The 20862-nt window shown below is 54.5% G+C and overlaps 3 protein-coding genes across 5 annotated transcripts; 2 read left to right on the top strand and 1 right to left on the bottom strand.

Annotated features, from left to right (window-relative positions):
• The first annotated feature begins 1376 nt into the window (after nt 1-1376).
• On the top strand, nt 1377-2625 carry Tcap (titin-cap). Its single transcript, XM_020175855.2, has 2 exons — nt 1377-1535; nt 1779-2625. The coding sequence occupies exons 1-2, from the start codon at nt 1426-1428 to the stop codon at nt 2170-2172; spliced, it is 504 nt and encodes a 167-aa protein (XP_020031444.1). The 5' UTR covers nt 1377-1425; the 3' UTR covers nt 2173-2625.
• A 330-nt stretch (nt 2626-2955) lies between these two features.
• Pnmt (phenylethanolamine N-methyltransferase) lies at nt 2956-6292 on the top strand. Its single transcript, XM_020175857.2, has 3 exons — nt 2956-4544; nt 5455-5662; nt 5780-6292. Exons 1-3 carry the CDS (start codon nt 4343-4345, stop codon nt 6225-6227), a joined length of 858 nt encoding a protein of 285 aa, XP_020031446.1. The 5' UTR covers nt 2956-4342; the 3' UTR covers nt 6228-6292.
• Nucleotides 6293-7487: 1195 nt separating this feature from the next.
• Nucleotides 7488-20862, bottom strand: Pgap3 (post-GPI attachment to proteins phospholipase 3). 3 transcript variants are annotated; one of them, XM_020175856.2, is made up of 8 exons: nt 20364-20624; nt 19146-19243; nt 18199-18351; nt 10332-10394; nt 9596-9657; nt 9120-9256; nt 8671-8875; nt 7488-8491 (listed from the first exon to the last, which is right to left on the bottom strand). In XM_020175856.2, the coding sequence occupies exons 1-8, from the start codon at nt 20542-20544 to the stop codon at nt 8428-8430; spliced, it is 963 nt and encodes a 320-aa protein (XP_020031445.2). In that variant the 5' UTR covers nt 20545-20624; the 3' UTR covers nt 7488-8427. The 3 variants fall into 3 exon arrangements, with proteins under 3 accessions (XP_020031445.2, XP_073901970.1, XP_073901971.1); XM_074045869.1 differs by lacking the exon at nt 20364-20624 and adding an exon at nt 20252-20302; XM_074045870.1 differs by lacking the exons at nt 7488-8491; nt 8671-8875; nt 9120-9256; nt 9596-9657; nt 10332-10394 and adding an exon at nt 10402-14011 and having other exon boundaries at nt 20364-20862.

The raw sequence follows: 20862 nt of genomic DNA, 5'->3' as shown, positions 1-20862 counted from the left end.
TGATGGGAGCCAGTTTCTGGGCCCTTTCTCCCCAAGTGGTTCACCTGAGCTGACCACAAGCCTCAGGGAGGGCAGGCTAAGGTTTGCAGCCTAGGGTGGGAGGTGGGAGAGGCACCTGTGAGCACCCACAGGCAGGCCTTGACTGTCCCGAGGCCAGGGGTGCCTGGAAGTGGGACTTGGCTTTCTGGGTCATTAAGGTACCTGTGGAACCCCCAGCCACCCAGAACCGTGAGCCTTAGGCTTTACTTGCCTGTCCCTTTTGCCCCCACTGCTCTCACACCAGGGGCAGCTTAGAGTCTGGGATCCAAGCAAGGCCAGAGCACCCTCTTTTCCTCTCTGCTTGCTGCCTTGCAGGCTTCCAGAAGAGCCAGTTGGCCTAGAGGCAGATGGATTCTGTCTTGGTCCTGGCTAGGTGTGTGACCCTGGGCAAGTCTACTCTGAAATGGAGATTTCCTACTTTGTAAAATGGGACCAGCAGCATACAGCTGTGAGATGAAAGGAATCTTGAGTGGGCCAAGTGCTTGCAACCAGTGTGTAGTTCTGCACCTGCTGCAGCCCCTGTCACTGCCTCTTCTGGTGCCCTTCTCTCCATCCAGTCCTTGATGCCCTCATTCCTCTTTCCCCCCACGCATACCACCCTGTACACTGACTGTCTTCTTGCACCATGAGTTGCTCTCTTGAATTGGAGCCCCTGGGTTCCCATTTTGGGGAGCTGGTGGTTCAACTGGGGGCCACCTTCATACCTGCCCTCTCCACCCTGACTGGCTGACCTAGGAGACCTCTTCTCAGACCACTGGCCATGGGGAAGGAAAGCACCTGGCAGAGCTTCATGCTCCAGGGACCCAGGTGAGGCATTAACATCCACTCCTCCTGCTGGTGTGGCCGTGGTGGTTGGTAACTAGGGTCAGACGCCTAAGTACATAGCTGCACTGTTCCTTCTGACTGAGGGGCCCAGCTGGGGGATGTGCCCTTGAGCTCAGGAGGGAGGGACCTAGCAGCCCTGGAACAGACCGAAGGGGCATCATTCCCTGCTGTCTCCTGCTCTGTTTATAGACAAGCTGCTGTCCTTCCTAGGCAAAGGGGGAACAGGGCAGAGGACAGTGCCAAGGTGGCACGAGGCTGGGCATGTGCCTGGTGAGATGGAGTCTGTAGCGTGTCAGGTGTCTGGAGGTGCTGCTTTGAAGACCCCAGCTCCCACCAGAGCATCCTGACCCCTTCAGAAGCTGATCTCTGACATGGGGGCAGCCAGAGTCCAGGTACCCCAACCCTCGCCCTAACTCAGAGCTGCCCCATCAGTGAGTCTTGGCTCCATTTTTAGTATCTGACGCCAGAAGGGCCAAAAATAGCCCCTGGAGAAGGGGGAGAAGGGGATTATTTAAAGGGCTCAGGAGGAGTGGAGCAGAGCAAAGGAAGCAAGAAGTGATCATGGCTACTGCAGAGCTGAGCTGCCAGGTGTCCGAGGAGAACCAGGAGTGCAGGGAGGCATTCTGGGCTGAATGGAAAGACCTGACTCTGTCCACCCGGCCAGAGGAGGGGTGAGTGTGGGTCAGCTGGGAGTCCTGCTTCTGCTCCCCCAAAGCACCCTCCCTGAGCCATATGAGGCCAAGCCACAAAGCCCTGAAGTTTCCAGGCGTTGGGGTAAGAAGGGTGACCACTGGACAGAGCAGAGTGGAGTCATCCTCCTACCACCAGGTCCTGGTGGTCCCAGGGAGCACCTACCCAGCCTGAGCATGAAGGCAGCAGTTCTTGGGAGCTCACTGCCTTTTCTCCATTTCCAGCTGTTCCCTGCATGAAGAGGATGCTCAACGGCAAGAGACCTACCACCAGCAGGGACAGTGTCAGGCCTTGGTGCAGCAGTCTCCCTGGCTGGTGATGCGTCTGGGTATCCTTGGTCGTGGGCTGCAGGAGTACCAGCTGCCCTACCAGCGGGTGCTGCCACTACCCATCTTCACCCCCACCAAAGTAGGGGCTGCCAAGGAGGAGCGCGAGGAGACCCCTATCCAGCTGCGGGAGCTGTTGGCGCTGGAGACAGCCCTGGGTGGCCAGTGTGTAGAGCGCCAGGATGTGGCTGAGATCACCAAGCAGCTGCCTCCTGTGGTGCCTGTTAGCAAGCCTGGGGCCCTTCGTAGAACCCTGTCCCGCTCCATGTCCCAGGAAGCACAGAGAGGTTGAGAAAGGACTGTCTCAGGCTCCACTGTGCCCTCTCTGGGCTGGGCCCTTCCTGGCTAGAACCATGGAGCTGTTGGCTGTGACTGCTTTGTAGTTTGCCCAGAACTGGGGGCTATGGGAGGCGGGAGCCAGAGGCCAGGATGTCTGGGTCCCCTGAACTCCAAAAGGGAAGAGAGAAAAGATGGTGGGCACTAGAGATGAAGAGCTGGGGGCCAGCACAGCCTAGCACCCTCAGCCCCAATAGAGACAAAAGATGCTAGTGAGGGAAAGAGACCCCTGGGAGCAATGGCCTGGTCCAGACTGCAGCTTTGGAGAAGGGCTAGGACAAGCATGAGAGGATCTGGAATGTTCTGGGAAGGAAACTTGGAGACTGGAGGGAGGGGGATGTGAAGAGGGCAGAAGCAGGGCTGGGCCCCCAGCACCCTCTGTTAGTACTGCAATAAATGCTCAACCATGTTTCAGTCTCGTCTCTTTCCTTGTGGTTGTGGGGGCCAGTCCATTAGTGTGTGTCCCCCACCACACACACACAGACACTTCTGGGAATGGCCCTACATCTGAGCTAAATATGGCAGAGCCAGAGATTACCCCCCATGCTTGGAGGTGGGGTGCAGGGAAGAGCTGTAAAGTAAACAGGGTGGCTGTCTGGTCCCCTTTGCATCTCCTGACTCTGCTGTCCAGTCCTGGCCTCCATGTCCAGCTCCTGGCACTGGGTGGTGCCCAGCAGGCCAACTGGCATCAGGATTTGTTTAAATGATATCTCATGGAGAATATGAAGGAGGCTGGCACTAGGAGTGTCCTTGGCTGTGCTTGGGGGTGTGGATGGGGTCAGTGACCCCAAAGCCTCTCAGTTGTAAATCCAGACAGAATCAATCCTTGGCTGGGGTCAGGCGCTCCACCCTCCCTGGCCTGGGTTGGTTGTGCGGGGGGAGGACAGGGTCAGGTTCCTGTCTGTGACCCCTGCAGCTGTTGTGATGACTCATGTCCCAACCGGGCTCCCTGGCTCAACAAGGAGACTTTCCCCTTGGGATAAGAAGGGGCACAGGAGGCCCGTATCAAAGGAAGCCAGGGGCCCATCTTGACCGAGGCTGGTAGCTTATCCAGGGCAGAGGGGTCTCTCTTTAGGAAGACCATGGACATGTGACCGGCAGAATAGTGTCCCATTTGAGGGGGCACAAGGAAATACCCTTGCATCTTGCAGTGCCTCAAAGGGAGTGGGAATGTGGACTGGGAGAGAAGGGTCAGAGACCCCAGGCCCGCGGGACGCCAAATACACGGGCTGTGCCTCCTAGTGGCCATGGCGGCGCGGAGAACACGCTCCGCGGTCACCCGAATCCTGTGTCCCGGACCTGAAAGGAACATCCCGAACTTTCCGCGCTGGGCAGCCCCTAGATAAGCAGCTCCGCGCCCTAGGGGCCCGCAGCGGAGGCCCGGCTGTTCCACCTGCTAAGTGCATTAGCCCCACTCACCTCCCCTATCGCTGCTGTCATCGGACAGGCAGGCTGAGCCCGACTCCGGGTGTCCTCCCCCCGCGGGGGCCACAGCGGGGAGAGGCCGGAACGGAACGGATTGTCCTTTGGAGGGGGCACTAGAGGACCGGGATGGGACAGAGTCCTGGACGAGGGCCAGAGGAGAGTTGGGGTGACATTACTAAGGAAAGGGTGGCTGCTGTAAGGGGTGTCCCGGAGGAAGGGGAGCCGCCAGGATTCTGGAGCCTTGGAGGGAGGGCGCTGGGAATTGGGGAGTGGGAACAGGGGCTAATAATTCAAACCTTGGGGAAGAGAAGGGATGGTGTACTTGGGAAAGGGGGTGAATGGCTGCGGGGAGGTGGAGAAGAGAGGAGCCGGACGACGGGGGCAGCGGGATCGGGAGCTGAGGTGGGGGCGCGGCGGGGGACTGGGACCCAGCAGGTGAGGCCGAGGGTGGAGATCTGCGCGAGCGAGTGCGGAGCGAGGTGGGGCGGGAACTGATGTTCCAGCGGCCGTCCCCCGCGCCCCCAGCATGTCTGCTGCTGGGACACTAACGGAGATGGATGGGGTGGCTGACGCGGTGCGCGTGGCCCGGGGCAGCTCGTTGCTCAGCCGCCGCCCCCGCAGCGGAGGGGTCAGGGTGGGGGTCCAGCAGTGGATAAAGGGGCTGTGAGGCTGGAGGGGGCAGGGCAGGCCGCGGCAGCAGCATGAGCAGAGCAGACCCGAGTCACATTGCGGGCTCTGCCTACGACTCGGACCCCGGCCAGGCGGCGGTCGCCTTGGCTTACCAGCGCTTCGAGCCCCGCGCCTACCTCCGCAACAACTATGCACCACCTCGCGGGGACCTTAGCAGCCCGGATGGCGTTGGGCCTTGGAAACTGCGCTGCTTGGCCCAGACCTTCGCCACCGGTGAGCACAGGGAAAGAGGCACTAGGGATAAAAAAGTCACCAGGGTCAAGAGAGAAAGGAGAGTGCGCCCTGGCGAGTGCTTCAGATGAGGACCAAGAAACAGGTAGCTAACAAATGCAAAGAGGTAGTCCAGCATGGTGCTACATGCAACCGTGTAGTTAAGAGCTACTGGGAAAGTTGAGGCAGGATGATTTCTTGAACCCAGGAGTTCCAGGCCAGTCTGGGCAACATAGTGAGACCCCACCTCTTAAAAGAAAGTGGAGGAGGAGGAGGAAAGAGAAGGCAGGGTCGTGCGTGACTCACGCCTGTAGTCCTAACTACTCAGGAGGCAGAGATCAGGAGGATCATGGATGGTTCCAAGCCAGCCCAGGCAAATGGTTTGCAAGACCCTAACTCCAAAAAGCCCAACATGCACACAAAAAGGGCTGGTGGAGTGGCTCAAGATGTAGGCCCTGAGTTCAAATCTCAGTACTGCAAAGAGAGAGAGAGAGACAGAGAGAGAGAGACAAAGTGGGGAGGAATGGTCAGAACTGAGAGATCAAGTAGGGGGATACAGGAGACAGACTGATATGAAGGCAGATGTAGAGAAAGAAAAGTCAGGGATTGAAGAAAGGAGAAAAGCCAGGTAGCACTGGCTCTCCCCACTTAATCCTTGTGGGAGTTATAGTTTTCTAGATGTGGAATCTGAGTCAGAGAAGCCAAACTCCTTTCCCAAGGTAAGTCAGCCCATACTGGAGCCAGGACAGCCTGATTCAGTCTAACTCCAGAGCCAGTGCTTCTTCCAGACAGAGATGTGCTCATCAGGGAGAAGAAAGAGCTAGAGAAAGGTAGGGGAAGACCAGCGTGGGAGGAGTGACTGAGGCAGGGGCCACCTGGCTAATCACAGGACCCTCTTCTTCTGCCCTGCTAGGTGAAGTGTTTGGACGCACGCTCATTGATGTTGGTTCAGGCCCCACTATATACCAGCTGCTCAGTGCCTGTGCCCACTTCGAGGACATCACCATGACAGATTTTCTGGAGGTCAACCGCCAGGAGCTGGGACTCTGGTTGCGTGAGGAGCCTGGGGCCTTTGACTGGAGTGTGTACAGCCAGCACGTTTGCCTCATCGAAGGCAAGGGGTGAGGGCCTGGTGGGGGGAGGCTTCCCGTGGAGTGGCCAGTGGGGCGGGGGGAAGGTAGCAGAGCACTGACTGAAAGCAGGACAGCCCTGAGCCCTGCCTTGTGCCCCCTGCACAGAGAGTCCTGGCAGGAGAAGGAGCGTCAGCTGCGAGCCAGGGTGAAGCGGGTCCTGCCCATTGATGTGCACCAGCCCCAGCCCTTGGGTTCTGGGAGCCTGGCACCTCTGCCTGCCGATGCCCTGATCTCTGCCTTCTGCCTGGAGGCTGTGAGCCCAGACCTCATCAGCTTCCAGCGGGCCCTGCACCACATCACCACACTGCTGAGACCTGGGGGGCACCTCCTTCTTATTGGGGCCCTGGAGGAGTCGTGGTACCTGGCTGGGGAGGCCAGGCTGGCAGTGGTGCCCATGTGTGAAGAGGAGGTGAGGAAGGCCCTGGTGATTAGTGGCTATGAGGTCCGGGACCTTTGTACCTACATCATGCCTGCCCACCTTCGCACAGGTGTAGATGATGTCAAGGGCATCTTCTTTGCCTGGGCACAGAAGAAGGTGGGAGTGGAGGTGTGAGGACCCATGTGCCCAGTGTCCACCCAGACTCCCTATTACCTAAGGTGGCACTTAATAAATCATTCCTTGCTACCAAGTGTCTGTGGTCTGTGGTTCTCCTGGGAAGCAACTCTTCTAAGAGTAGGGGGTGGGAGGCACCAACCCTAGTCTTTCTTGTCTTTTTAAAATTTTTCCAGAAGCCTCCATGAGGGTAGCATTCTGTACCACTCACCCTTCCCAAACTCAGGAAGGCCAAGGGCACGGGAGCACATTCAGCACTGCTGTTTGCCAGCAGTGTGTAGTCACAGCTGTCATTCACTTAGCCCTGGAACTCAACAGTGGGTCTTGGTAGTTTGTTTCCAGGTGAAGCTCAGAGATGTTAAGTAACAAGCTGTAGTAAGTCCGATTTAGACCTGAAACTGGAGAGTGGGGAGATAGGCGGAGTCAGAGGGTGGTGGGGAGGTGGAAGCCAGAGAGAGGTTACAATCCAGGCACAAACACAAGCCCAGGAAGTGAAGGCAAGGATCAGGGCCAGCTCACTTACCTAGGCTGGACTTGAGCTCTGCCCAGTTCTGCGCCTGGCCAGTTCTGTGCCAAGGCCCCCCCTCCCATGCTTTAGTATAGAACCCACTTCTGTCTGCTGCCTACAGCCAGCACTGCCTCCTTGTTCCCTCTAGCCTCCACACAAGTGAGCCAAACCAGGGTGAGTAAGGCCAGGAATTAGTTTATTAAGCATGTCCCTTGCTACCTCCTCAGTATCAAAAGAAGCTAACATAGGCCACCCAGGTCCCTGAGGCTGGAGGCCTGGCATAGCTCCCTTCCCCCTAAAGAGGGATGGGGATGCAGGGAAAGAGCAAAACTCCATGCTTCCTGCTGCAACATGGACTGCCTTTGGGATGGAAAGGTTGTGGCACTGCACTCTACCCTTTAAGGGCAGGACAGTGCCTTGGACTGCCAGCACTACCAGGGGTCACCAGGATGGCCCCTACCTGGAACAGTGAGCCTCTCTGGGGAGGGCAGAAACCAGACTCAGCCACAAGCTCTTTCCCCTCAAAGTTTTGATTGTGGTACCGGGGCTAGAGCGGGGAACTGAGCAGGGAGGCCAATCATGGCGAGGCAAGGAGACAGGGAGGTGGAGAGGGCCCTGGGATCCTCACTTGCCTTCCCTCTGTTCCCAGGGGGCTGATTCTGGAGGGTGCTCTTAAGTTATGTTGGGGGCCTGTGAGAATTGGAGGGGGACAGCAAAGGAACATGCATGCATGCAAGCACACAGGCTTGACCCCCAGTAAGATCAAGTGTGTACCCTGGCTGCCAGCCTGGCTGGGTTCTTGCAGACTTGGTGTTCAAGTGACTGCTGCTGGTGATGGTTCCCCATGCTGCTCCAACCTCCCGCACTGTGCAGGCATATGCACCTGCATTCTCTCACCTCAGACACCCCCCCACAAGCACACAACATTCTGTCTATGTACATTTCCAAATCCATGCTCACCCACCTGCCCCCGACCACCTCCCCTACACTGCCCCAGGCCTGAGCTGAACTCTCCCATGTAAGTGTGTGCACACATAAGCCCATACTCAACGCCCCACCTAGTCACCTCTGCCAGGCCTGGCTCACAACCCACTCCACACTGATGTATCAGCTCCCAGCCAGAACGGCAGCACAAGATTCTTGTCCCGGGCCTTCTGGGGTCCTGGCCCTGGAGGTGAATGTGAAGATTCCCTGGGAATGTGGCTGGGGCAGGAGGCAGGTGAAATCCCTCCCCAATTCCAATCCCAGCAGTTTGGTCCCACAGATCCCGTGGGGACAATAATACTGGTCTTCAAACTTGAGCAGGTGAAAAATAGGCATCCAGTGCCACCTAGTGGTGCTATAGAGGAAGGCAGGGGTCACGGACATCCCTCTGTACCCCAAAGGCCTGTGGTACCTGGCATCCCACAGGGGCGGGGGGAGGGCTAGTGGGGAGAGACAGAGGCAGAGCTCCTCTGGGTAGAACTTGGAACGTGGTCCCAGTCCAGTTCAGCTCCAGGTACTGAAGGTGCTGCCCAGATGCTGGGAGGCTATCCCTAGAACAGGCTGAGCCCTGTGAGGGCCAGCTACATGATTCTTGGCCCACACCCCTCATGTTCACGTTCAAGAGGCTAAAAAGAGAAAATAAATCATCTCAAGGGGGAGGAAGGAGGAGGAACCAGTAGGAAAGGAGCAGACCCATTCCCAGGGTCTTCAGTCCAGCTTGAATTTGGCTTCCAATTCCTTTAGCAGGTACAGGCTGTCATCCTCCAGAAAGCTGTGGGCCAAAGGAGGAGCCACCTGAGACAGGAACCCAGCTCTGAAAACTCCCTGGGGCAAGTGGAGTGAATGCAGGCAGGCTGGGAGGGGGTGGTGGGCGCATGGAACCCCCAGTGTCCCCTAGGAGCAGGCAAGGAAAGGCACAAAGGTGAGCACTGGGCAGGGCGTGGCACTAACCTGAAAAAGAGGATGTAGACAGGAATGGTGCTGATATGCCAGATGGCATGGGCGTCCAGGACCCAGAAGAGGGGTGGGAAGTCAAGCAGCTCAAGCAGGGACAGCCCCTGCAGCAGCAAGACCACCACCATGCACTTGCGCACATGAGGCAGCCGCCGGTGGTTCCGCAGGCACCAGGTCAGCCACCATGCCACATTAACCAGGCCTGGGTGCCCAAGGACAGGAGAGCTCACTCCCTGGACCTCCTTCCTGTCCCCAGGCTACCTTCCCAATGTGCTTTGACCCTGGGCCATCCTCAGTCTCTCCTAGCCTTCCTTCTCTTCCACCTCAAATTCTTCCCCTTCCTCCCTGCCAAGGGCCTCTCCAGAACCTCCTGCTTCAGGAATCATACCCACAACCCCCGAAGTTGTGAAGATGGCCCAGCCCCCCAGGCCTCAGTCCTGCCTCACCGATCCCCACGTTGGCCGCCAGGTTGTAGCCGTAGTCGAAGTGGATGAGGCTCAGGTAGGAGATGTGTGCGGTTAGCAGCAGCAGCAAGAGGGCCCGGAAGGCACTGGCCACAGCTGGGTGTTGCAGCCCCACCGTCCTGCCCCACCACCCAAAGCAGCTCAGATGGGGGGTGGTCAGGTGGCTGTCCTACTCCCCAAGCCATCTCCTCCCCAGTGTACGAGTGGCTTGCTGAAGCCACTGCCCTGTCCCCTGCCCAAACAAGCCAGCTGGCAGCCCTCCTGCCCCAAGGTCCTGGACCAAGTGCTGCCACTCCTGGAAAAGCCAGCACTGCCCCTCTGGCCTTCCCATCCAGGGCAGCTGGCAATATGGAGGAAGCCAGGGAAGAAGGCCCTGGACAGCACTCCTGGGATGATGGGTGGCCCCTCTTTGCTCCCAGACCATGACTTCACCCCTGCAGTCTCCTGGGCAGGCTCACCTGACACAGCACAGGTAGACAGAGTGCAGGATGACAGCAGAGGCGCAAAAGTAGTCCATCTTCTGAGGATGGAGAATGTCCGTGGGGACCATGATAGGGAAGCAGGACATGCAAAAGCTTTGTGGGGGGCAGAGCCCACAGAAGAGCCACCGGGGATGGGGCAGGGAGGACATGGGGCCTGGACCTGCAGTCAGTGGAAACTCTGTCTTGTCTCCCTCAGCCTATGGCTGCTTCACTCTTTTTTTTTTTCTTTTAATCGTTTTTACATTTACTCACATGTGTATGCACTGTTTGGGCCACCTCCCCCCCCAGCCCCCACTGCCCTCCACTTCACTCTTCAATTGTACCAACTGTCCCTGTGTTTAAAACCCTGTTACACAGTGTTTTAAAACCAGGAGGCAGCAAGGTTTTTTGTGGCATCAGTGGCGACATGAGCGTACACCATCAAATTCAGAGTGCTGTCCAGGGTGTAACGGCTGTAGACTCTGGTCCTGATGGCATCCCTGTACCAGCTGGGTGACTCTGAGCAAATGACTTCATCTCACTGATACAGAACAAGTCAATGATGAAACTACCTTATAACCACCAGCTGAGGCTCGAGTGTGCCACCAGGCTTAGGTGGTACAAATACAGGTGACTCCTTAGGTGGAGGTGTTACTACACTTTAGAGTCCCCTCTGCCAACCCCTACTGGGCTCCCCTAGGACTGTCCCAGGAAGGGGGTGGGGGGAACTCACCTCTGTGAGATCAGTGTCCCTGGTGTGGAAAACTGTGGACCAGAACCAAGCATTGAGGGACACCTGAGGAAGGAGGGTCCAGTGAGCTTGCAGCCCCAAGGTCAGGGAAACCCAGAGGGCCTTTGGGAGAGAAATGTGCTTTCTGTGTCCCTGAAGCCCTGTGAACAAGCCTGGGTCCCCACCCAGTCCAGCTCCCTCAGGTGGACTTCCTGACCCCCCAAACTACCACCCCAAACCCCAAGGCCACGGAGGCTACAGCCTCCACAGGTTCCGGCCTGGCCTGGGAACCAGTCCCGGCAAAGCAAGTTCCCTGGTTACTCAATTGCTAAGACAACAGCCCCCAGGGGCCTGCTTCCTCCCCCAACTGCCAGGTGATGACAGCCCCACCCAGGCCCAGGGGAGCTGGTGACCTCAGTCTCTGGGGGCGGAGTGAGGCGGGTGGGGTAGAGGGGCTTGAGCCAGCTTGGGGTGTGTCCCTGAGCAAGTGAACAAGGGAGGGAGGGAGATCAAGCAGATCTCACTGGGGCCCAGTGCCTGAGGAGGACAGCAGCCAACCTAGCCAGGCTTCCTTCTGGCTTGGCCAGCCCAACCCGCCAGGCCAGAGGCTGGGCTCATGCCCTGGGAGGAGCATGGGCTGGACTGGGGGGCTGTGACAGAAGGGCCCAGGAGAATGAAGTGAAGAGAGTAGGAATCATCTTGCAAACAAGCCGGGTCTTGTGGGAGTTGCTGGCACTTTCTTCGAGGACGACTGTGTCCACAGCAGAGGCCCAAGTTACTAAAGAAGGGTGGGCTGGGGTGGAGACAGAAACAGAAGCCTGGGAAGCCAGGACAGCCAAAGGAAGGAACAGCAGGGCCAAGCCTGGCGTGCCCTGGAGGAGGGGAGGGATGCTCAGGGTAAGGCAGATCTGCCAGACATGAAAAGGCCAAGAGCTGCCTGCCTAAGTACCAGGACAAATGGCCAAGGAGGGTGAGAAGCCACTCTGTAGGATCCTGAAGCAGGAGGGCCAGAGGGACAGGCATGTGCCCCTATGCAGGCATGGAGCTAAGGAGAGAGTGGGGATTGCAGGGTGGAGGAGGGGCAGGGCTCAGGAAGGCCAGTCAGTCAGGCACTCTCCTGCTGCCATGCTCAGCTCTGGGAGGCCCAAGGTAGCCAGGCTCTTCTGCACTCTTGACCCTGACAAAGGTCCTGCCTCTCAGCCCAAGCTTCCTTCTGAGACAAATCAAGGTTGGCCCGAGTGATCTTCACTTCCTTCCCAGCCTTGACTTTCTAAGTCAGGTTGCTTTCCTCCTTTGAGGATGGCCATTCTGACCCTGCCTCCTGCCGCCAGGCTCCTCCTTGCTGCTGTCCCTTCCCTAGAGACACTTTGGAGGCTGGGAAGTAGGAGTAAACCTGCTGGCTTCTCAGACACGGTTCCCACACAGCCTGTGGTGCATAGGGTTAGAGCTGGGACAGGAGCAGCCCCGAGCTCAAGACAGGTGCAGGCGACAGATCACCTGGACAAGGCCAGGCAGGCCAGGCACAGGGACATCTTAGGGAGAAGAGTGGCCCTGATGTCAGTGTGGGAGGGGAGGAGGGGAAAGCATCAGGGCCTGGCAGCTAGCCAGGCCTCCTTGTCACCCACAAACAGGAAGGGGGAGGTGACAAGAGGAGCGAGCTAAGTGGCAGTTGGAACACAGAAAGCAGGGAGTGGAAGTACACTGGGCTAGGCCTTAGCTTCATGAGAGAGGTGGGGACTGCTGGGTGCCCTGCCAATCGGCCTCCCCTCCATTTAGAGACCCAACTGAAGCATTGACTCTGCACCCGTGAAAAGTGTCCCCTAAGCAGAGTCCTCTTTTGACTCTTTCCTCAGACTTGGGAGGTAGTGCCATTAAGAATGTAGGCCTTAGCTGAGTGCTGGTGGCTCATGTCTGTAATCCTAGTTACTTGGGAGGCTGAGATTGGAGGATCTATGTTAAAGGCCAGCCTGAGCAAATAGTTCAGAGACTCCATCTCCAAAATAACCAGAGCAAAATGGACTGGAGGTGTGACACAAATGATAAAGTGCCTGCTTTGCAAGCACAAAGCCCTGCATTAGAATCACAGTCCCACCAAAAAAAAAAAAAAAAAAAAAAAAAAAAAAAAAAAAAACTGCAGGCCTTACAGCCATACTGCTAGGGTTCAAATCCTGGTTCTGCATTTCCTTTGTGTCCTTGGACAAGTTATTTAGCCTTGCCCATGCCTCAGTTTTCTCATCTATAAAATGGGAATAATCATAGTGTTGGTCAGAATTTGGTATTTAGTATAAATACCATGTACGACATGCTGCCCAGGACAGAGTAAAACCTCTGTGTTATTTTCTCTGCCTCTGGACCAGCACTGAACCCTCACAGCTCTCTGGAGCCCTGGGAAAAAACAGACCAAGCCTTTCTCCCATTCTCCCTCTAAGCCAAGAAGGTCTAGGCTGAGAAGGGTGGTCTCACTTAGCTGTGAGCCCACCTGATAGGTCCAGACTTGGGCAGAGCGTCTGGAGTCTCTATGAGACAGACCCTGAGTTCAAGTCCTGTCTCAGCCCCTAAAATAGCTGTTCTTCTTATTTTAAGGCAGTACTGGGGTTTTAAACTCAAGGCCTTCTTGAGCCATGCCCCCAGCCCTTTTTGCTTTAGGTATTTTTCAGATAGGGTCTTCCACTTTTTGCCCAGGGCTGGCCTCAGACCTCTATGCTCCTACCTCTGCCTCCCACATAGCTAGGATTAAGATGTGCATCACCACTCCCACTTGCTTTTGAGATAGGATCTCCCTAACTTTTGCCTGGGTTGACCTTGAACCATGATCCTCCTATCCCTACCTCCCACCAGCTGGGATTATAGAGATAAGCCACTATACAAGACCCTTTTTTTTTCTTTTTTTTGAGATGGGGTCTTGCTATGTTGCCCAGGTTGGTCTTGAAGTCCTAGGGTCAAGCCATCCCCCTGCCTCAGCCTCCTGAGAAGCTGGGACCACAGGCACATGCCAACACACCTGGCTCAGATGCATGTTCTTGAACAAGTAACTGCGCTTCTGTGAGCTCAGTGGCTTCACCCACAAAACAGGGTTAAAACAGTACACACTTCATAGGAAGGCTGTGAAGACCATGTTATATATTGTGTGCCACAAAGGAGCCACTCCAGCTTTGTACACAGTAGATATCCCATAAATGTCCCTTTCCTTCCTTATGTTCAGTAGGCTGACCCTACCACTTCCCTTCACCTGATCCCACCCCCAACTTCCCTTTCCTCAAGCAGTGCCAGGTTCAAGGCCAAATCACAGGGTTCCAGGGTCTCTGGATCCCAGAATGTAGATACCTCTGCAATGGAAGGGGCCCCCACTCCTTGTTCCTGAGCCACTAGCCCAATAGTACAGTCCTGACAGACAGTGTTTTTCTTCAGAGTTTGTAGTCAGACACAAGCATGGGACAGATGGACGTGAAAGGAAGGGGAAGCCCCAGCCGCCATTGCACGGCTGTTCCAGGCAACTCTGCCAGGCTAGAAGGGAGCGGGAGGGGCAGGCAGGGTAACCAGCTGTGGGGAGGTGGGCTGGTCCAGGCACTAAGAACTTCAGCAAACACTGAGGAAAGGAGGAGGCAGAGGCAGGGTGCTAGTGGGGGCGGGGATAAGGGGACAGGGAGGACCGGTGAAGGGAGGCAGGAGGCTGCTTCAGTCTGCTGGAAAATAAGAAAATTGAGACAAAAATATCAAGTCGTGAAACTGGTTGGATGCCAAGTGAGCCAGATCTGTCAGGAATTCGACCCCAGTGCTAAGCCCCAGTACCCGGGGCTGTCATTGACACCATAGTGGTGGGGACAAGTGGGTCTTTAAATAGCCTGGAGTCTCAGAAGTGGGGGAGGCAGAATGCTAAAATATGCTGCCTGATGCCACCCCGCCCCTCCCTGGGGCCACAGCGTCTCATTCTGTGCCTCAGGCACAGCAAGCCTGCCCTAGCTCACTCCTGAGATAGCAGAGGGTTTTCTGCCATTAAAAAGGATTCCTTGAATTCCTGCCATTGCCTGCTCTACTGGCAATGGGAAGTCCTTCTTGAAGTCTAACCATTGCTCTGTTGTAACCTCAACCTATCTCCTCTTGTGGTTTCCTCAACAGAGATGACACAGTCAGTCCCCACCTTCATAAATCATCCTACAGAAACAACTTGGGCTTCCCTGTCACGTCCTCCTCTCACATCCACACTTGAAGACCTTTCCTTATTAGATGAAGAGGTGGGAAACTGATTTGGCTTGTTAGCTTTGGTACAGCCAGGCACCCTGTTGCATGAAGTCAAAGGGTTATGATGTGCAGAGATTTTTTTTGGACTTCCCAGCCCTGCTTGGTGCCTGCACTGCCCAAACCCAGGCCTAAACAGCAAGACAGGGGGCCTTCTTCTGCTGAAGCTTCATTAGCCCCATTGGGAGACAGGGTCTCTCATTTTCTCAGAGAAAAGACTGAAACACCCCTACCCCAAGATGGAACCCAGAGCTGGTGAGGGGCCTTCCCACTGTACCCCAACACAAATCAGGAGCCCCACTTGCTCCAGAAGACCCAGTTCAGGACAAAGTCCACTGTCACACCTTCCAAACCACATGGGATCCTCCCCTTCTGCAGAAACACACACAGGGCTCAAGAGCAAGTGTAAAATCCAAACTAGATGGACCAGGCGTGGTGGTGCACACCTGTAATCCCAGGATTCAGGAAGCTGGGGCAGTAGGATCAAGAGTTAGAGGCCAGCTTGGACTACATAGTGAGACCCTGTCTCAAAAATAAAAACAAAACAAAGTAGATCATCAAAGGGGAATGGGTTCCACTGCTGTGTCCCTTGAGGGTCTTATGATAGCATAAGAGGGATCCTATGATGCAGAGCCCAATATCCTGCAGGCCCCTCAGCATCCCCTGTTCCTTTACTAAGGGAAGGATGCCCTTGGGAGGTAGAACACCCCCTCTCACCAAGATGGAAGCTGACTCACTGATAACAGAGATAAAAGATCCAAGAATCAGGAGGATGAAAGCCAGGCAAAGTCTGGGACCCTCCAACCTGTCGTCCAACCACAGAGGTGCTGAGGTTTTCTGAGAGTCCAGGCAGAGCTTCCCTGAGCTCTCTAAGAGGGGTGGGGTCGGGGGTGGGGAGTGCAGGCTGTAGACCCAGATAAGCAGTGTCCTTGGAAGAACCCCAAAGGAGAGAGGATAGGCCTCCTCAATTTCCCTGTTCTTCCTGATTTCTAGGCCAGAACCAAGTTACTTTCTCTGTGAGAGGCCTACACGGTGAGTAGCGGCTCTACTGCACCCATGCCTGTGGCACCAGTGCTGTATGCTGATGACCCTTCATACGGCAAAGTCCCAGTCCCAGCCTGACACTCAGTCCTCTCTGCACCACTTCATCTCTCTCTACTCCCCTTCCTATAGCCATTGTAACCAGACTGACCCAAGGCTGCCTGTCTGGGTCCCTCATGTTGCTCCTGAGCCCCTGGCCTGGAGTACCTGAATCCCATCTCCTCTCCACCATATGTCTGTGTTTAAGCCTTGGCAGTCCTGCAAATCCCCAGTGACACCTGTCCTCCCTGGGCGTCCCGGGCACTCTCTCCCTATTAGAGGATGTGCCCCCATAATACCCCCGGCTCTCAACCTGGGCCTTCCTCAACTCTGCCTGCCTCCTGCCTCCCAGGCTAGCCCTTGCACCTCCTACTACGTTTCGCTCCTTAGGGCAGGGGCTGAAGCCCCGACAAGTGCCAAACCCTGTCTCTGCCCATCACAAATGCTCAGTCAGCACTCATCCCAGGACAAGGAGGCAGCCCAGACTGAGCAAGCAGGCTCTACAGTCAGACATGCTGGAGGATAGCCCTGTTCCCCCACTTGCTAACTTGTTAGCACTAATTTGGGCCATTTTCCCCACTCTGAGCCTTTCTCAGAGCTCAAAATAACACGATGAGGATTATGTGAGGAAATGTACGTAAGGAGCTTAGGGCAAACTCATGATGTGGTTTGTGTTCCATATTCTTTTTTTTTTTTTTTTTTTGCAACAGTCTCCTATATAGCCCAAGCTGACCTGGAACTTGTGATCCTCCTGAGTGCTGGTATGGCAAGCATCTGCCATTGTGCCTGAATGTTCCATACCTCTTAACAATTACTGTTAATATTTGTTGAGCAACAAGTGTTAGAGAAGACCAGTATTTCCCAAAGAAGGATGTTAAAAATCCTTCTTCCATCTTCCATTTCCCAAGACAGGCTCAGCTGGGACTTCTCAGCACACCTGTGCTATTAGTGGTCCTCAGGGACCTCCAGCTGCCAGGTTTAGGGGCACCCTTCTGTTCTCATCTCCATCTAGCAACATTTGGGAGTGTGAACTATTCTTTCCTTCCTGTCCTATCCTGGGGCTCCGCGGCCCCCAATCTCCTAGTCTTCCACCTGCTCCTCTGGCCATTCCTCCTGACTTCATTGCTAGTTTATCCTCCTCTATCCAGCCAGGATTCCACCCTAGACCCCTTCTCTTCTTATTGGCTAAGGTCCCCCTTGATGGCCTCATTCACACTCACAGCTTCTGTTACTGTCTCAGAGGCAGGAGCACAGGTTCAGCCTTGGCGCCTCTCTCTTCAACCTAATCTATCAATGAGATTTGTCCATGGAGCTAGACAGTAAGAAGGTGGGCTCTGGAGACAGAAGTCTCTCCTTAAAACCTGGCTCTGTGACCTAGGCTAGGGTCCTTCACCTTTACAGCCCTTGGTTCCCTAACCTGTGAACTGGGGATGACGATCATACCTACATCTAATAAGCTTGTTGTGGGGTGAACAAAGTTAATATTTACAAAATGCTTACAATGATGCCTGGCAGACAGTAAGAGCTATGTATGTGTTTGTTGAATATGGAAATATGTAAAATTTAAAAATTTAAAGTTTTAGTGTCACTCACTCCTGAAACACAACTCAAACATACTTCTTTTAAAGTCCATGTCCCAGGCTACTCTCTCGTGCACTGCTGTGGCCTCCAGCATTTGCTCTCACCCTCCAAACTTTCTTCCACATGGTAGCCAGAGGAAGCATTCATGACACAAAGCTATTCACGAGACCACTCCTTTCCCCACCCCATTTAAAATCTCTCAGCAACGCCATGGTGGCACTGGCTTGTAATCCCAGCATTGAGGAGGCTGAGGCAGGAGGATTGTGAGTTTGAGTTTAGCCTGGGCTACAGAACGAAACCCTGTCTCAAAAAGCCAAGGGCTGGGGATGTAGCACTTGCACAGTGTGTGCAAGGTCCTGAGTTCAATCCCAGGGTACTATAAAATAAATAAATAGATAGATAGATAGATAAATTCCTCAGCAAGCCTGGCATGGTGGTACACCTCTATAATCTCTGAAACTCTGGAGGCTGAGGCAAGTTTGAGCTCAGCCTGGCTTACATGATTACACTCCATCTCAAAAAAATAAAATGAAATTCCTCAGCACTTCCTGACACTTTGAGACACAAGACCTAAAGTGTTAAGCTGTCCAGGGGCTGACCCTGGCCACTGCCTACCTGCTCGTCTGTTTCACATCTCAGTTCTCCCCAGCTTCCTGTGTGGCAGGTTCCAGAGGAGGTCTTGGGAAGACTCCACAATCCCAGCAAGCTCCCCACCACCCGTCCGCGCTCTGTGCTTGTAAACTTCCCTGTTGAGTCTTTTAGGACAAGGACACTGTTTCTGTCCTCCCATCTTTCCAAGGAGACTGGACTAAGACTCTGCTAGAAGGGAAGGCCTGGTGTGGCCCCTTTTCGGTTTTCCCAAGCCTGACCCCTCACAGTTGCAACTTCAGCCCTGGAAAACAGAGGAGAAGCTGGGCAGCTAGAAGCTCTGTGACAATGGGGATCTAAGAGTTCCACCTTCCCAGCTACTTACCCAGGCGAAGGCCACGCATGTATGGTACATGGGGGAGGAGGCTGGCACAGAGGTTCGGTAGCGGCACAGCATCACCAGGTTGGCCAGGCCATTGAGGAAAGAGGCCAAGGCAGAAGCTGGCTCTTGCATGAACAGGAACCGGGAGAAGGGCCACTGAAAAAGGAACAGATGGAAGGGGACTGAGGAAAAAGCAACCCCCAACTGGCCCCAACCACCTTTTCTTAACATGCTGTGTCAACAGATCTCCAGCTGATTCCTCAACTCTGGATTTTGGCCAAAGGTTCAGGTTCTTTCAGGTCAATGAGCTACTATACAGTCATCCCTGGTTAGGGTCATATCCTTGTCCTGGCCAGCACACACCTCCCTGTGTCTGGGGAGGGCAGGTGGGCCAGTGTAGATGACTCCTATGGTTTGGTGGAAAGAGAACAGACCTTCCATCCAGACACAGGTCCTAATTCCTCCTCAACTGCTTCCCACAGTCCTCAGTATCAGCTCACTCTACGGCAAACTGGGGAAGGTAATTCCTGCCAACCTCAACAGGCTAAAATGAGATTAATAGTGGATCAAGAAGCACCTGGAAACTGGACAATATGGGGGGGTGTGGTACTGATATTAATTCCAGACCCCTATTGCGGAAACAATAGAAAACATGCCATGGTGAGTCAGAACTTGTCCCTGTAGCAAGCTGGCCATTTCAACCACCCAAAAAGTCCAATACCACTCTCAGGAGACTCCAAAGCCTCTCAGATCATGTTATTCCAAATCCAGAAGCAGGACACGTTAGGATCCCACTGGATAATAGGAAAATCAGAATCTGGGAGTAGGTCCTGCCCCAATCACACCCCCATCACCTGTCATTAAAGACTGCTTGGACAGTTGGGCCAACTACAGGGCATGTTACTTTCACTATTCCACCACCATGCACCTTCCCTGACCCTCCAACTCACCTTGCCATGGAACTGAGGCACTCTGTGACCTTCTTGGAGGTACAGGCCAACGGTGACCCACATACACTCATACTTACAGTCATCTCCACAAGTCCAGCCTGAAACAAACAAATGGGGCCTGTGGACTCCCAGCCCAGGGAGGCACAGAGAGAGCCTGGTGGAGTCTAAGTACAAATAGAGGTCAAGAGGGCCTGCAGATTGGAGAGAATCAGAGGAAATCTCAAAATTCTAGCCTCCCACTTGGGTAGAGGAGAGAGGGTGAGACACACACAAGGGGAAGGTTTGTGTATTTATGTAAGTGGATTTCAGGGATGGGAGCAAATGGACTCATCTTTTGAGACCTAGGTATATGTTTGTCCTTCCTGAACACAAGATTTACTTCTACTTCTGTCTTCCCTGTCCTGTGCAAATGAAGCCTAAATCCTTCAACCTTACTTTTGAAGTTCCAAGTTGCCTTTTCCACCTTTATTGCCACTATTCCTTGGTTCCCTAGGTAAACCAAGCTGCTTGGTGTGCCCACATCTGCCCCGGACCGGACCTCCACTCTCTCTGTTCCTTCTGTTTGAAATGGAAAGGGGTAGTAACAAGGACAAGATTGTGGTCAAACAGTACAGAACTAGAAACTGCTTCACCACTTATAGGCTGTATGACCTTGGGCAGGGTACTTTTCCTCTTTGAGTTTCCCCAACTGTAAAAGGACAGATAAATTGCCTCAAAGGGTTGTGGTAACCTATTCTGACATCTGTCACACAGTAAGTGGCAATATATTGGTTTCTCGCCCACTATATTCCAAGTTTAATTATACCCATCTGGAAGTCCCTCCTTCATAAGTCATATGGAGATCCCTGCACTACCCTTCAAAGCCAGAATCCATTCTTTCCTCTTCCAAACGCATCTAGTGCTTAATCTAAGGGGCCTTTAGGCCTCAAATCATTCTCTACTTGGGAAGGCTAAGGTCCCACTGAGACCACAAGCCTGCCCTTGGTCTGATTTCTGTGTCATTCCAGGAACTGTACGCAGGAAGTATTTAATAGTGGTTTGAAGTAAGCTTCTGGGAAAGTAAGACAGGCTGATGAGATCCCCACCACGCTGGAAGTTCCACTCACTCATACTCAAGACACCCAGTGTGGAACCTAAAGTTGAGATTTCTGGGTATTGGGGTCGTAATGGGAGGTGCCAAGACCAATAGGAGGAGCTTACCCAGGGGGTGGGGCTTACCTGCTAGGCTCATGTAGATTGGCTGGCGGGAGCGGAAGTGCTTCAGTGCGCCTCCTGAACAGTTCCGCTCCTCGCACCGGAGCACGCAGTCGCGGTACACCGGCTCGCGATCACCCTGGGAGCCGCCTGCAAGCGCTATTGTCCCGGCTAGCAGTACCAGCCACGCCGCCCGGCCGGCCATCTCGGCACTGTGGCTGGCCGCCGAGGGAGGGGCTTAGGAACATGTGAAACTGCACTTCCGGAGTAACCGGAAATACCTGTGTTCATCATTGAACCATCCGCTGTCAGCCACCTATTTTAAATGAAAGTTCCCGGATTTTTGTGGGCGTCTGCTCCGCCCCTGGTCCCACTGCCATTTCCACATATTAAGGTCATATCCTTTAGGGAAAGGGGCGACTGGTAGGGTTAAGAGCAAAATAATTTTTTTCTTCTCCAGGATTTCTTCAAGTAGGAGTTAGAAATGCCGTGTCCAAACATTGATCAAAGAAACAAGCGGGAG

Source organism: Castor canadensis, chromosome 11 (assembly GCF_047511655.1).
Source record: "Castor canadensis chromosome 11, mCasCan1.hap1v2, whole genome shotgun sequence".
NCBI classification, from domain to species: Eukaryota; Metazoa; Chordata; class Mammalia; order Rodentia; family Castoridae; genus Castor; species Castor canadensis.
The sequence above is the reverse complement of the archived record's forward strand: the minus strand, read 5'-3'. Positions and strand labels throughout refer to the sequence as shown.